This window comes from Barbatula barbatula (genome assembly GCF_947034865.1).
Source record: "Barbatula barbatula genome assembly, chromosome: 15".
Classification (NCBI taxonomy): Eukaryota; Metazoa; Chordata; class Actinopteri; order Cypriniformes; family Nemacheilidae; genus Barbatula; species Barbatula barbatula.
In genome coordinates, this window is record NC_136778.1 from 19,478,431 (window position 1) to 19,492,303 (window position 13,873).

Below are 13,873 nucleotides of genomic sequence, written 5' to 3' on the forward strand. Positions count from 1 at the left end.
TGCTGAATGAATCACGACTTAATGCGATTCAAACCATTGCATATTTGGTACCTAAATGTTGGTCTCTTGATTTCCTCCTTGTTGAAATATATTGTGTGACCATAGAACACATTAGGTCATAAAGAATCAAATTAGCTGTTGAGTGGACAAAGAACCTCTTACCAGCTCAACTCTGATTTGTCGATTTAAACTCAGGTGGGCATGCCCCCTCATGAAGTTAAATATCGAGCCTGCTCTGAAATGCACGCTTGGCCTATTTGCCTTCATCACAAACCGGTTTGTGGCGTCTCTTCGGAGACTGCCTTTTCCCCCACTGGGATGAAAGTAGGAACAATGGACTTCGGCTGCCTCGCACACCTTGATGAGCCACGCGGTCACAAGGCCCAGAACTTTTAAGCAGGGCCGCATGCTGAAACCATTTGAAAATTTCCATCTCTCCAAGCGCATACGGATATACATCTAGCACAGACCTCGCAAGTATCCGTTTCTATTTATAGAATAGCTACGTTAAGTTTGTGCGTCTTTGCTAAAGATTAATTTTATTGGTGTTCAGAAATCACTGCCATGCTTTGACACTACCTCACTCTCTCTCTTTCTCTGCGTTTGTGTTTCATGTATTGTTTGTGTTTATACAATCTTCATTGTTCACCATGTAGAGTAGAGTTTAATAAACACTATATATTCAATTGTAATGGGTTGTCTGTGCTCAATGCTCATACACGAGGTCACTTAAACCGTGTTAGACGCTACCTTTGCTCTATTCTGTTTGGTAAAGTCACGTAACTTATGGCCATGAGATAACGTAAAGTGTATTAATCATTGATGCTTTCGCTGGACGGAATCATACAAATATTTTTCATATTACTAATCAGAGACTGTAAAATATTGATATTTAATAACGATTATTATACGTATTTTACTTTGAGCTAAACAAATTCATTGACTGAAACTGATGTTTTAAATCGATGTGATATTGATAGATCTGGTGGAGAATTATATTTGGTGAGCTAAACTCATTTATTTCATCATTATTTTAACATGCAGCTAAAACGCTACAAATATTTATGCTGTAAAGTGAAGCATCCAATGACAAAATAATTATCACGCTGAGGCAAGCATTTGGCTTTTGGTGACCAGATCCAAGGAAAATTTTACATTTTGATAGGCTATATTACTATGACTAAACTCTCTACTAAAGATCTAAAGACTAAACATCTTTTTAGGCATTTTGCAATTTCCTTCTTTTAAATTCTAATAAAACAGAAATATTACTTATCGGACGAAAGACACGTGAGCAGAATATTTTGGATTATAACCTGCAAATTGAAGTCTGTACTGTTACGCCAACAAATACAGTAAAATATCTAGGCGTTATATTAGACAGCAACCTGTCATTTTGAAATCACATCTCAAATGTAAAAAAACAGCCTTTTTCCACCTTAGAAATGTTGCCAAATTACGAAATATTCTGTGTTTGGCTGACGCAGAGAAGTTTATTCGTGCATTTGTGACCTCAAGACTTGACTACTGTAATGCACAACTTAGTGGCTGTCCTGCATCATCAATAAACAAACTACAGTTAGTTCAAAATGCAGCTGCCAGAGTTCTTACCATGTCCAGAAAATATATAACCCATAATGTGATCAACCCTTCACTGGCTACCTGTTAAGTATCGTATTGACTTTAAAGTTATTTTAATCACTTATAAAACCTTAAACGGTTTAGCCTCTACTTACCTAACAGAGCTTCTATCACACTACAACCCATCGAGCTCTCTAAGATCTCAAAACTCAGGACTTTTGATAACATCTAGAATAACTAAATCCACCAAAGGGGGTCAAGCTTTCTCATATGTAGCACCTAAACTCTGGAATAGCCTTCCCGACACTATTCGAAGATCAGACACACTCGCCCAATTTAAATCTAGATTAAAGACACATCTTTTCAGCCAAGCATTCACTTAAATGCAAAAATGCTAAATAAACGACCAGGAGACTGCATTAATTAAATATTATTTACTAGAATAATTGAACTTATTATATAAAACACCATGTAGTGTGTTTTACCTTTTTTGTGTTTTAAGGTTTCTATTTTCCCCTGTAAAGCTGCTTTAGAACAATGCACATTGTGAAAAGCTCTATATAAATACAATTGAATTGAATTAAGAGGCCCCCATTCATGCATATTATTTTGTGTTCTGCAGAAAAATGGAAAGTCATACAGGTTTGAAATGACAAGAGGGCATGGCAGAATTTTCATTTTGAAGGTAAACTATTCCTTTAAAGGTAATGTAGCAAATAAAAATCAGCTTAGAGCAATAATCATACCAGTTAGGTTGTGCAGCCATTCGTTCCATGTATTCCTTGGCTATGTCCAGTGCACCAGAACGGTGAGGATACAGTAGGCAAAACATTGAAAGCAGGCCTAAATTGTTCCCATACACTTCATTCCAGCGAGCACTGAACTCTTCAGGGTGCCAGGGAGGCAGATAATCCTCTGGTCGCTCCAGGATGGCCTCTCCAGCCTCCCGAATTTGTTGGGCCAAAGCCTTGTGTGTTCCCATTGCTGCTAGCTGCAGCACTTCAACCTCTGCTTGGCCAAAGTACAGCATGGGATGAGTTCCTTCATAGTTCCCTCCCAGAAATGTAATGCCTCCACTGGAGTCAATGTTAGCTAGCGCTGGGATCAGCAGCACCCATAGTGTACTTAAGAAGAACACTGTTGGTGCCCCACGTGTGTAAGTTCTCATTCTGACATCAGAGAACACATCACCTTGTCATGCCTTAGTTAGAGAGAGAGGGGGGGGGGGGGCAAGAGTTAAACAAAAGCTATGAATGCCAGAGATAATGAAAACCAGCTGTAAGATTATTCTCCCTGGTTTTCTGTGCATTTATTAAATTAAAGTTCAGCATGGCACTTTGCTTCACCAGGGTCACAGGAAAAGCCTTGTGTCCGAATGCTCCCTGTGTAAGACAAGACTGGGTTGCTTGAAAGGTCAACATTTGTGTATTATAACCAGATAGGTTACATCAAAATATACAGGTGCATCTAAATTAATTTGAATATCGTGAAAAAGGTCAATATGTTTTGTCACTCATTTCAGAAAGTAAAACCAATATATTATATTGATTTATTACACGGAGTGAAATATTTCAAGCCTTTAATTCTTAAAATGTTCATGATTATGGCTTACAGATGATGAAAGCCCAAAATTCAGTGTCTCAGAAAGTTTGAATATTACAAAAGATCAATAAAAAAAAAGGATATTTTAAACTTAAATGTCAGGCTTCTGAAAAGTATGTTCACGTTATCAAAGCAACCTGGGCTTCCATTACACCTGGGCAGTGCTACAGACTGAATGCCTCCATGCCATGCCGCATTGATGCAGTAACTCATGCAAAAGGAGGCCCAACCAAGTATCGGGTGCATAGAATGAACATACTTTTCAGAAGCCTTACATTTCTGTTTAAAATATATATTTTTATTGATCTTATGTAATATTCAAATTTTCTAGAATCAACAACTGGGGTCAGTTGTGGCCCGGGGGTTAGAGTGTTGCGCTTGTGATCAGAAGGTTGCTGGTTCAAATCTCAGTGCCAGCAGGTCATGACTGAAGGGCCCTTGAGCAAGGCGCCTTACCCCTGATTGCTCTGCAGTAATGTGCCACTGTATAAAACTACTTGTAAGTCGCTTTGAATAAAAGCGTCTGCCAAATGAATAAATGTAAATGTAAACATTTCAAGAAATAAAGGCTTGAAATATTTCACTCTATGTGTAATGAATCTATATAATATAATCTTAGGGCCTATGCTCTTCGCATTATACATATGCTACTTGTAGGAGATATAATAAAGCGGCACTGAGTTGGCTTTCACTGTTATGCTGATGATACGCAACTTTATATTTCATGAAACACAGCAATTCCATTGAAAAGTGGAATGCATAGTCGATATAAAAAGTGGATGAGAAAAATGTCTTATTACTGAACTCGGACAACAGCAGTGTTACACTTATTGGACCGAAATCCGTCATACGTAGCAACCAAGAATACTGCTTAACTATTGATGGATGTTCCATAAAACCCTCATCTTCAGCAAAGAATCTTGGCGTTTTATTCTATAGTACTCTGTCATTTGAGAACCAGATCGCAAACACTTGTAAAATGTGTTTTTTCATCTTAAAATTATATCTAAACTACGTCATATGCTGTCACCATCAGATGCAGATAAGCTAATTCATGCCTTTATGACATCAAGACTAGATTACTGTAATGCACTATTAGGTAGTTGCCCTGCACGCCTATTACAAAAACTCCAACTGGTCCAAAATGCGGCAGCTAGAGTTCTTACATGTACAAAAAAGTATGAGCATATTAGCCCAGTTCTGTCAACCTTGCACTGGTTACCTATAAAGCATCGCATTAACTTTAAAATCTTGCTTATTGCCTATAAAGTCCTGCATGGTTTAGCTCCTCGCAACTTGAGTTAACTTCTCTTGTATAACAGTCCTTCACATGCACTATGCTGTCAGGCGTCCAGTCAGTTGGTAACACCTAGAATTTCAAAATCAAGTGCAGGCGGCAGATCCTTTTCCTATTTAGCGCCTAAACTTGGAACAGTCTTCCTCGCACTGTCCGAGAGGCAGACACACACTGTCAGTTTAAATCTAGACTAAATACGCATCTTTTTAATCTTGCATACATTACACTATCATGATATATATATTCCGAAGGTTTAGACTGCACTAGTTAGATCAATCGGAACCATTTGTGGCATCAAAGCGTGCAGAACAGTACTCTACTCTCAGCCAGTCTTGTCTAATTGACTCTAGGGACTCTAAAAGGACTGGTTTCCTGGTCACCGTTCCTCGCCACCGTTTAAATACTGTTTTGCACTGTTTGCCTGGCCGGGGGGGCTGCTAGAATTTTATAGTTGTATTTAATTTACACTGCATATAGGAATTTATAGTCTGTCTGATATTCGACCTGTGTTTTAACTAGCATAACCTTATATGTTCGGCTTATAGTCAATGTTTTCTTATACAGCTACTTTGTAACAATGAATATTTAAAAGCGATATATAAACAAAGCTGACTTGACTTGACTATAATATATTGGTTATACTTTCTGAAATGAGTGTCAAGACATATTTACCTTTTTCACGATATTCAAATTAATTGAGAGTTTTATTTTCATTTTTGGGGTAAATACCTTTTAATGTAAACTTTAGATAATATATTGGTAAATGCTGAAATTAACATTAAATAAGATTTAGCTATAGACGTTTTTCATTGTTTCCAAGGAATTCCGGAAATTCCTCCCGCAATAGATTAACTAACACTTTTCAGCCAAATGTAAAATTAACTGGTCCAGTTTAGGGTATGTCTGGAAACAAATGTCCAGTGAAGCCTGTTATGTCGATTTCTGCTACCTTGTCAGATATTGCTACCTCTAGAAAACATATGGAACTTACCCCTCACCCCAAACCCTAAAACTTTGAAAATAAACAATACGGGTGTAGGAAAATCTGGAAGCATAAATTGTCATAAAAATGGTAGGACTACTGTAAAACACACACAACAGTGAAGTCCTGCACTCATCAAAATAAAGGTGTTTGAAATGTTGTTCACAGCGATGCCAAAAAGGTTCTTTTTCTAACCATTTAGACAAATAAAGGTTATTATAGGGTATTGTGAAGCACCATAATTAATATAAAACAAAAATGTTTTTCCATGGCATCGCTGTGAAGTGCCTTTGAAGCACCTTAATTGTTAAGAGTGCAAGCCACTGCAGCGGCCCTTGACCCCTTCAACCTCTGCATTCCAACTGAAAATTAACAGGCCACATGGTATTGAATCACTTGCTGCAAGAGATTTATCACTCAAATGCAGAGTCACTAAAGCAGAAGACATTTCTCGATTGTCATATGCTGTTCTATCTATTTATGTTGACAAACACACATGTAAACTAAATGACAGCATGTTGTCAAATTCCTGTGGAAAAACTAAGTTCAATATACATTAAGAAACCAATAATACTGAATTGACATGATAAAGGCGGTCTGAATTGTACTTACTTTAGGTCTCGAAACAGTAACTTTAAAATAAATTGGCAATATCTTCAAAATCCTTTCATTCATAATAATGTGGAGGCTTTCATGGTTGATAGCATTTTAAAACCATTTTCCTTATCTTATAAACGTGGTTATTATATCAAGGATCACTCTTTAAAGGATTTTTGTTTTAAGATGCATTTTATGTAAATTTCACATTCATAAATGCAAGTTTACAAAGGACAAACCTATTTTTAGTGCTTGAAAAGAGATAGAAAAGTATATGGGATGTCAAAATCAAAAAATAGTAAAGCAAATAAAATGGTTACTATATGCTTCTCTTTTAAATCTTTTTACTTTACAAATGTACTTTATGGTGTTAACTTAGTACATGTACTAAGTACATGTTCTGTATTAAACCGGCTTTATGGTGACAACCTATGGAAATGTAAAATATGTTAGGTGTATATTTGTTTCCTTCTTTTCTCTCTCCTTTGTTTTTTTCTTGTTCTGTCTAGTTGGAATGTTCTTTGTTATAAACTGGGATATGGCATTTTACATTTGTTGACAATAAAGCATAAAAATGTGTGCTAAGAACGGCACCAAAAAGTCTGGTTGGTCTCTAATTCTGTATCCTTATTATGCATATACAGGAATCTTGAAGGATAATACTTCCATGTCCAGGAATCCTTTTGGACAGCAAGAAAAACCCACAGGACAAGGTACTTTTCTGCATAAATTCATAAAATGTAGGATTCCAACAGGAAAATGAACACGAAAAAGCTGCGGGATTACAACAGGATTTTTTAAAGAACGAATGTAACAATTTTAATAGATTAATAGTCGAATTAGGCCTATTTGTGGTTTGATATGGGTAATCACGTTTGCTTAGGTGCTCTCCGAAAAGTTTAAAACAGTTAAAATATATCTAGCAGAGGCAGTTCTGATCAGTCCCTTTTACCTTTTAAGTCCGCTTGCGTCTTCGCCTTGTAAAAACAAGAAGAAATCATCGATCGTTGCCTACTGAATTGCATCCGTTGAGTCTTCCGATTTTTTTGCGTCAATATACGTGTGTAGCCTATAACAGCAACCAGCTGCGCAGGAAGAAGGTAACGAGACTGACGAGACGTCACATCTGCTGGAGGACGTGCGTGGAGCGGAAGCCCCCCCCCCCCCCCCAAAAACCAGCTGTGGCACGAACCGCTGTCAAATCACGAGCCAGCTAAGTTGGTGTTGTGTTTGTTATGTTTGTCAAACTTTTTAGTCTGCTTGTTTAGAAAAGTCATAGCTCTCTTTCTTGCAAGCACCAATGCAAGAGGACATTTAAAAACAAGAAACATATAAAAACAGGAAAATATAAAAGGGCTGTGGTATCCTTCTTGCCTAGCACTAATACAAATGTGAGACAATAAGATACAAATACAACAGGGGTTCATTACTAGTTCTTGGGAAATAGTAGGCTTATAATTACATAATTGTGTACATTTTTACAATCTACAACAAAATCTAGGTTTAAATATACATAAATGTACTGTTGGATAGGCAAGAATTATTTTGCAGCAATGATGTAACACTTGTAGCCTTGACTTCATTGGCGTTTTTCTCCATTTGTGTGCGCATCACCTCCCGTCCATTAGGTGGCGGTGAAGTGTCATGAGCTAGTTCACCAACCACAACAAATAAAGCACTAGAAGGAGATGTTACGCGTCCTCTGCGTATGTCAAACATGGGCGCAAGAATAACGCGACTGATTACAAACTTTAATTTAGAGAATCGCGTTCAAAGAGAAATCAGTAAATTAAAACCTCGAGCAGCACCAAGACATCCAACATCAGACAGTCTTCCCCAGCATAATACTGCAGGTGACACACACAGTGTTACGGAATGCAAAAAAGATGGCTGTGTTAATAAGCATGTTTCTACACAGTGTTAACCAGTAAATGTTGTTTGTTTCAGCAGGCAGCATGACAGAAGACATTAACCAGAGGAATGACCCACTGCTGTACATGTTGAAGGATGTTTATGTGCAGTCCAAAGATCCAGTTTCTCAGGTTAGAAGCTTTTGCCCAAGATCACCATAAAGATTTAGAAGGATACTAGAATTTAGAAGGAGACTATAGAATAAACATGTGTCCCCTAAAATAAGCCGTAATATAGGGATGGTACAGTTAAAAAAAACAGATACCAAACATTTTGAAGACAATCTCATCAAAGGTTAGCACAACCAATCTTTTATCACCTCAATCAGCATTTGCATGTGTTAATTTAGTTTGAAAATGTATACAGTATATTTTCACATTTACTTTTATCCAAAGCGACTTACATTGCATTATACTATACATTTGTTTCTAAGCATGTGCAATCCCTGGGATCGAACCCATGACCTTGGCGTTGCTCTAACCACTGAGCCACGTGTGTGGGGATTTTGTAGATGTGAGCTCCAAGTGTTTATGAATCTCACGGCTGGCTCTGATGTCTTTGTAGCAGTTAAACATGGGATTTAATTGAGTTTGGGTATATCTAACAGGCAATCTTTGGTCTTATAAATCTCTTATTTGTTCCTGGGCAAATTGTTTTGACGGATGACAAAGTTAAATTTCACTTTTAAATGTTTTATTTAATTTGTTCCAGAGCGCTTTCTACTGGAGTTACGTTTCTTTTTACTTAATTACAATGAGTCTAAATATACAGTTTCATAGCTACTTTTCATGCCTGTTAGGTCAGTCTGGTAGGTCTCTTTACAAAAGTGTATTTGATAAACCAAGATTTGTCCGTTCAATTATTTAAACTTTTCCTATTTCCATATGTATCCCTTAATCCATATTTCCCTATAACGCAAAGACATATAGAATATTTCAAATAAACTATTCAGAGCAAGTTAATGTGCCTCAGTAACTCTGACACTGTAATGGTTGTTTAGTGCAGTTGTTTTGATAGAAGGAAAATATGTTTCAGACATTCCAAAATGAATGACCCACATTAAATTTTTGATGACTGAATTTTAATAGTTTTCTCATGAAGCCACATTTAGATCCTCATACCTCTAGTACTAAACCATTTGGGATTTAACAATGTAGTTACCAAGAGACAAGTTGGTCAAGTACAGCAATCTAAAAGGACATTAAGTTATGTCTAATTGTTCTGGAGTTCCAGGCATGCACATTTAGAAAAAATAACAAAAAATGCCCTTTCTTCATTTGTCACCGTTTGCATAAAATGCATCAGGGATTGCTTAAATTAACAGATTTACTAACAATTATACCGATTTATAAAAATAAAATTATGATGCTGGAATATACAGTGAGGAAAGTAAGTATTTGAACACCCTGCTATTTTGCAAGTTCTCCCACTTAGAAATCATGGAGGGGTCTGAAATTGTCATCGTAGGTGCATGTCCACTGTGAGAGACATAATCTAAAAAAAATCCAGAAATCACAATGTATGATTTTTTAAACTATTTATTTGTATGATACAGCTGCAAATAAGTATTTGAACACCTGAGAAAAATGTTAATATTTGGTACAGTAGCTTTTGTTTGCAATTACAGAGGTCAAACGTTTCCTGTAGTTTTTCACCAGGTTTGCACACACTGCAGGAAGGATTTTGGCCCACTCCTCCACACAGATCTTCTCTAGATCAGTCAGGTTTCTGGCCTGTCGCTGAGAAACACGGAGTTTGAGCTCCCTCCAAAGATTCTCTATTGGGTTTAGGTCTAGAGACTGGCTAGGCCACGCCAGAACCTTGATATGCTTCTTACAGAGCCACTCCTTGGTTATCCTGGCTGTGTGCTTAGGGTCATTGTCATGTTGGAAGACCCAGCCTCGACCCATCTTCAATGCTCTTACTGAGAGAAGGATGTTGTTCCCCAAAATCTTGCAATGCATGGCCCGGTCATCCTCTCCTTAATACAGTGCACTCGCCCTGTCCCATGTGCAGAAAAACACCCCCAAAGCATTGACAGTAGGGATGGTGCTCTTGGGATGGTACTCATCATTCTTCTTCCTCCAAACACGTTTAGTGTACTATTTTGGTCTCATCTGACCACATGACTTTCTCCCATGACTCCTCTGAATCATCCAAATGGTCATTGGCAAACTTAAGACGGGCCTGGACATGTGCTTTTTTAAGCAGGGGAACCTTCCGTGCGATGCATGATTTTAAACCATGACGTCTTAGTGTATGACCAACAGTAACCTAGGAAACGGTGGTCCCAGCTCTTTTCAGGTCATTGACCAGCTCCTCCCGTGTAGTTCTGGGCTGATTTCTCACCTTTCTTAGGATCATTAAGACCCCACGAGGTGAGATCTTGCATGGAGCCCCAGTTCGAGGGAGATTGACAGTCATGTTTAGCTTCTTCCATTTTCTAATGATTGCTCCAACAGTGGACCTTTTTTCACCAAGCTGCTTGGCAATTTCCCCATAGCCCTTTCCAGCCTTGTGGAGGTGTACAATTTTGTCTCTAGTGTCTTTGGACAGCTCTTTGGTCTTGGCCATGTTAGTAGTTGGATTCTTACTGATTGTATGGGGTGGACAGGTGTCTTTATGCAGCTAACAACCTCAAACAGGTGCATCTAATTTAGGATAATAAATGGAGTGGAGGTGGACATTTTAAAGGTCTTTGACGGTCAGAATTCTAGGTAATAGACAGGTGTTCAAATACTTATTTGCAGCTGTATCATACAAATAGATAGTTAAAAAAAATCATACATTGTGATTTCTGGATTTTTTTTTTTAGATTATGTCTCTCACAGTGGACATGCACCTACGATGACAATTTTAGACCCCTCCATGATTTCTAAGTGGGAGAACTTGCAAAATAGCAGGGTGTTCAAATACTTATTTTCCTCACTGTATATCATAATAAGGAAATATAACTCCCTCTAATATGTCTCCAAATTTAGAGTGAAAATTTTATTTATTATTTATTATTATCTACAAATGTATTGATTACTTAATAACCCTTTACTGGTGGCATTTAATATTTTTATAATATAATTTCACTACTGATGTTAGTCTTGCTTCTGTAAAATTGAAAAAAATAAAAGATTTGAGCCGGGAACCTTTGGTTGAGTTGACACGGAATGACCCTATTAGAAAATGAAAGTGTTTTTACACCCTGTATGTAAGTAAACTTGTTGGACACTCCATAAAGCAGGACCTTAAAATCACAAAATATTTACCCATTAAGAAACAAAACATTTTATCTGGACTTTCCACCATGAACCGTTCTTTAAAGTAAATAGAAAATGGCGACATCTTCAGGACGAGAAGGGAATTACAGATAATGTGCACATTGAATCTTTTTACAGCCCAAGAAACAATGTTAAAGATAACCCGTTATTTTTAAATCATATTATAATTTATTAAATCAAAAGAAACATGACATTCATTATTCATTCATGTTTTCAAAATGCATAACAAATTTTCTTTGCCGTTTGCGACTGTTTTTATATATTTCGTCATTTAGGATTTCATAAAAATATAGTAAAAATCTCATCTCATCAGTCTCATTCTCTTAAACCCAATCCCGTGTCTCATCCTGTCTTAATTGTCTGGTGGGGTAAGTGTCTTGTCACTTTTGCTGATCTGTAGGGGTGTGCACTGCATTTATTTTCTAAATAGATAAATCTATGACATCTAAAATATATTGCACAAGAATTTACTATAACAATATGCCATGTTGATTAAGTTTTTCTGTTTGACACCCATTCGAAACTGTTCAAATTGTTTATTTAGTTTTCTTTCCTATTTCATACGTAATGCATGAGTGGGGCGCACCCATGTGCTTTTAAAAACAAGAGTGTTTGCAGCTGGCACAACACTGCTGCCTGTCCATATAATAAAAAACTGACTGCCTTAATACTTTGCAGGGTGAAGACGTTTCCACAGTTAAAAAGGCAGAACTGGCGACGGAACGCAGGCTGCTCAAGTTCAGTTTACCGGGTGACCCTTATGGTATCTGTGATGTCACTGATGTTCCAAAAGGCAAGCTGACTCTTGTAGAAGCTTTAACTGTTCTGAATAATCACAAAAACATGCCTAAAACATGGACTACAGAGAAGATGGCACAGGAATACTCTCTGGATCCGAAAGATGCCAAAGCCCTGGTGGATTTCTTTATTCCCTTTGATGTCCAGATCATCCCAGCAGAGTCAGCTAAATCTAAGCAAATTAATGATTCTTAGGAGCACCCATGTGAACTTGGTCTTGTACAGAAATTGCTAAATGCTGTAGTACATTTGTCTTGACATATTTATTGCAGTGTCATTCAATAGTTTGGGCACAAATGTTTCTATGTGCTGTATATTTATAGAAATATAATTAAACAATATTCCAGTGATTAAAGTGCACATCAGTTGTTATTAAATGGTGTGTACATACATTTTTGTTTCAAATTACTTTTTTAAATACATTTGTATTGATAGTTTGAAAGAACAAAGGTGTGCCCTATAAGGACACAAGTGACTAATTAATCTGATTTCACTTTCCGTATTTTTAATGCATTAATGAATTATAACGTAGATATAATGCCTTATAATATATTTCATAACACCTTATAATATTATCTCCTAAATAAATTTAACAACAATTATTATAAACTGTATGGCCCAATGAAGCGGTATGAAAACGTATTTAATGCAGAATAAAACAAACATACCTGGCAACTGTTTAAGTTCTCAATCAGAAAATATAACTGAATAGGTAATCACATTTTAATTTTTTATTATTCAATATTGAACATTACAATTCTAAATTCATGAAATCACATGTATTATTAATATTGTGTTGGTAATAATGTTATAGATTAAAAGTTTTCATCCTAACAAAACAATAATTTGATTTAACTAAATATTTACGATTTCCTGTGGCTGAGTGGTTGGAGCATGGCGCTAGCGCCAAGGTCATGGATTTGATCCCAGGGGATTGCACATATAGTCAGAAACAAATGTATAATACAGTGCAAAGTAAGTCACTTCGGATGAAAGCATCTGCCAAATGTTTAAATGTAAATAAATATTGACAATTTTCACGTTACAATTGTAAGAAGGTGCTATTCAAATTTACCACAATATACAATGCTATCAGTAACATTTTCACATGACATTGATAATATTGACATTTGCCTCGCAAACGTGTTCATCCCCCTTCATTTTACTCACCTTTCGTTATGTTGCTGCCTTATCTTAAACTACTTTAAATCTAAAAAGAAAAAATGACATTAATCTACACTCCATGCACAATAATGACAAAAAACACATTTGTTGAAATTTTGAAATGTATTCAAATATAAAACTGAAATAAGTACATTGCATAAGTATTCATACCCTTTTCTGGGACACTTGAAATTTAGCTCAGAAGCATTAGTTTAGCTTGTTGATGTTTCCACACACCAAATGAAATTAACATGTGGCAAATTCAATTGAATAAGTATGATTTGGAGCGACATAAACCTCTCAATAAAAGATGCAGCAACTGAAAATGCATATCAAAGTAAAAATCAAGACATGAGGTCAAAAGAACTGCCAGTAGAGCATTGTATCAAGACACAGATCTGTGGAAGACTTCTGTTGTATTGAAGGTTCACAAAGGCATGTAGCCTCCATTAATCCTTAATGAAACAGGTTTGGAACCACCAGATCTTTTACTTGGGCAGACCTTCTGTCAATTAATGAGCATTTAGAATTTTTAATAAAGTCAACTGAAAAACATTATTTGAATTTAATTTTTCAGGTTCACACGGCCATGAACCAAGTCTTATTGACATAAAATAGTAATTTTTCTTCAACACCATAACTTAACTATTTGAGTTTACTGGACTTTAT

At 36.5% G+C, this 13,873-nt stretch overlaps 2 protein-coding genes across 3 annotated transcripts in view; one reads left to right on the top strand and one right to left on the bottom strand.

The window, feature by feature from the left end:
• The window catches only part of dse (dermatan sulfate epimerase), a 34,064-nt gene extending 26,912 nt beyond the window's left edge, over positions 1–7,152 (bottom strand). Inside the window, exons 1-2 of the mRNA XM_079475604.1 lie at positions 7,012–7,152; positions 2,328–2,782 (exon numbers count right to left, since the gene is read on the bottom strand). Of these exons, the coding sequence (XP_079331730.1) occupies positions 2,328–2,749 (422 nt within the window). The 5' untranslated portion in view covers positions 2,750–2,782; positions 7,012–7,152. The remainder of the gene's footprint in view (positions 1–2,327; positions 2,783–7,011) is intronic.
• Positions 7,153–7,371: 219 nt separating this feature from the next.
• Positions 7,372–13,252, top strand: ndufaf4 (NADH:ubiquinone oxidoreductase complex assembly factor 4). 2 transcript variants are annotated; one of them, XM_079474257.1, is made up of 3 exons: positions 7,372–7,912; positions 8,007–8,101; positions 11,921–13,252. In XM_079474257.1, exons 1-3 carry the CDS (start codon positions 7,768–7,770, stop codon positions 12,233–12,235), a joined length of 555 nt encoding a protein of 184 aa, XP_079330383.1. In that variant the 5' UTR covers positions 7,372–7,767; the 3' UTR covers positions 12,236–13,252. The 2 variants fall into 2 exon arrangements, with proteins under 2 accessions (XP_079330383.1, XP_079330382.1); XM_079474256.1 differs by having other exon boundaries at positions 7,722–7,912; positions 8,010–8,101.
• The last annotated feature ends 621 nt before the right edge of the window (positions 13,253–13,873 follow it).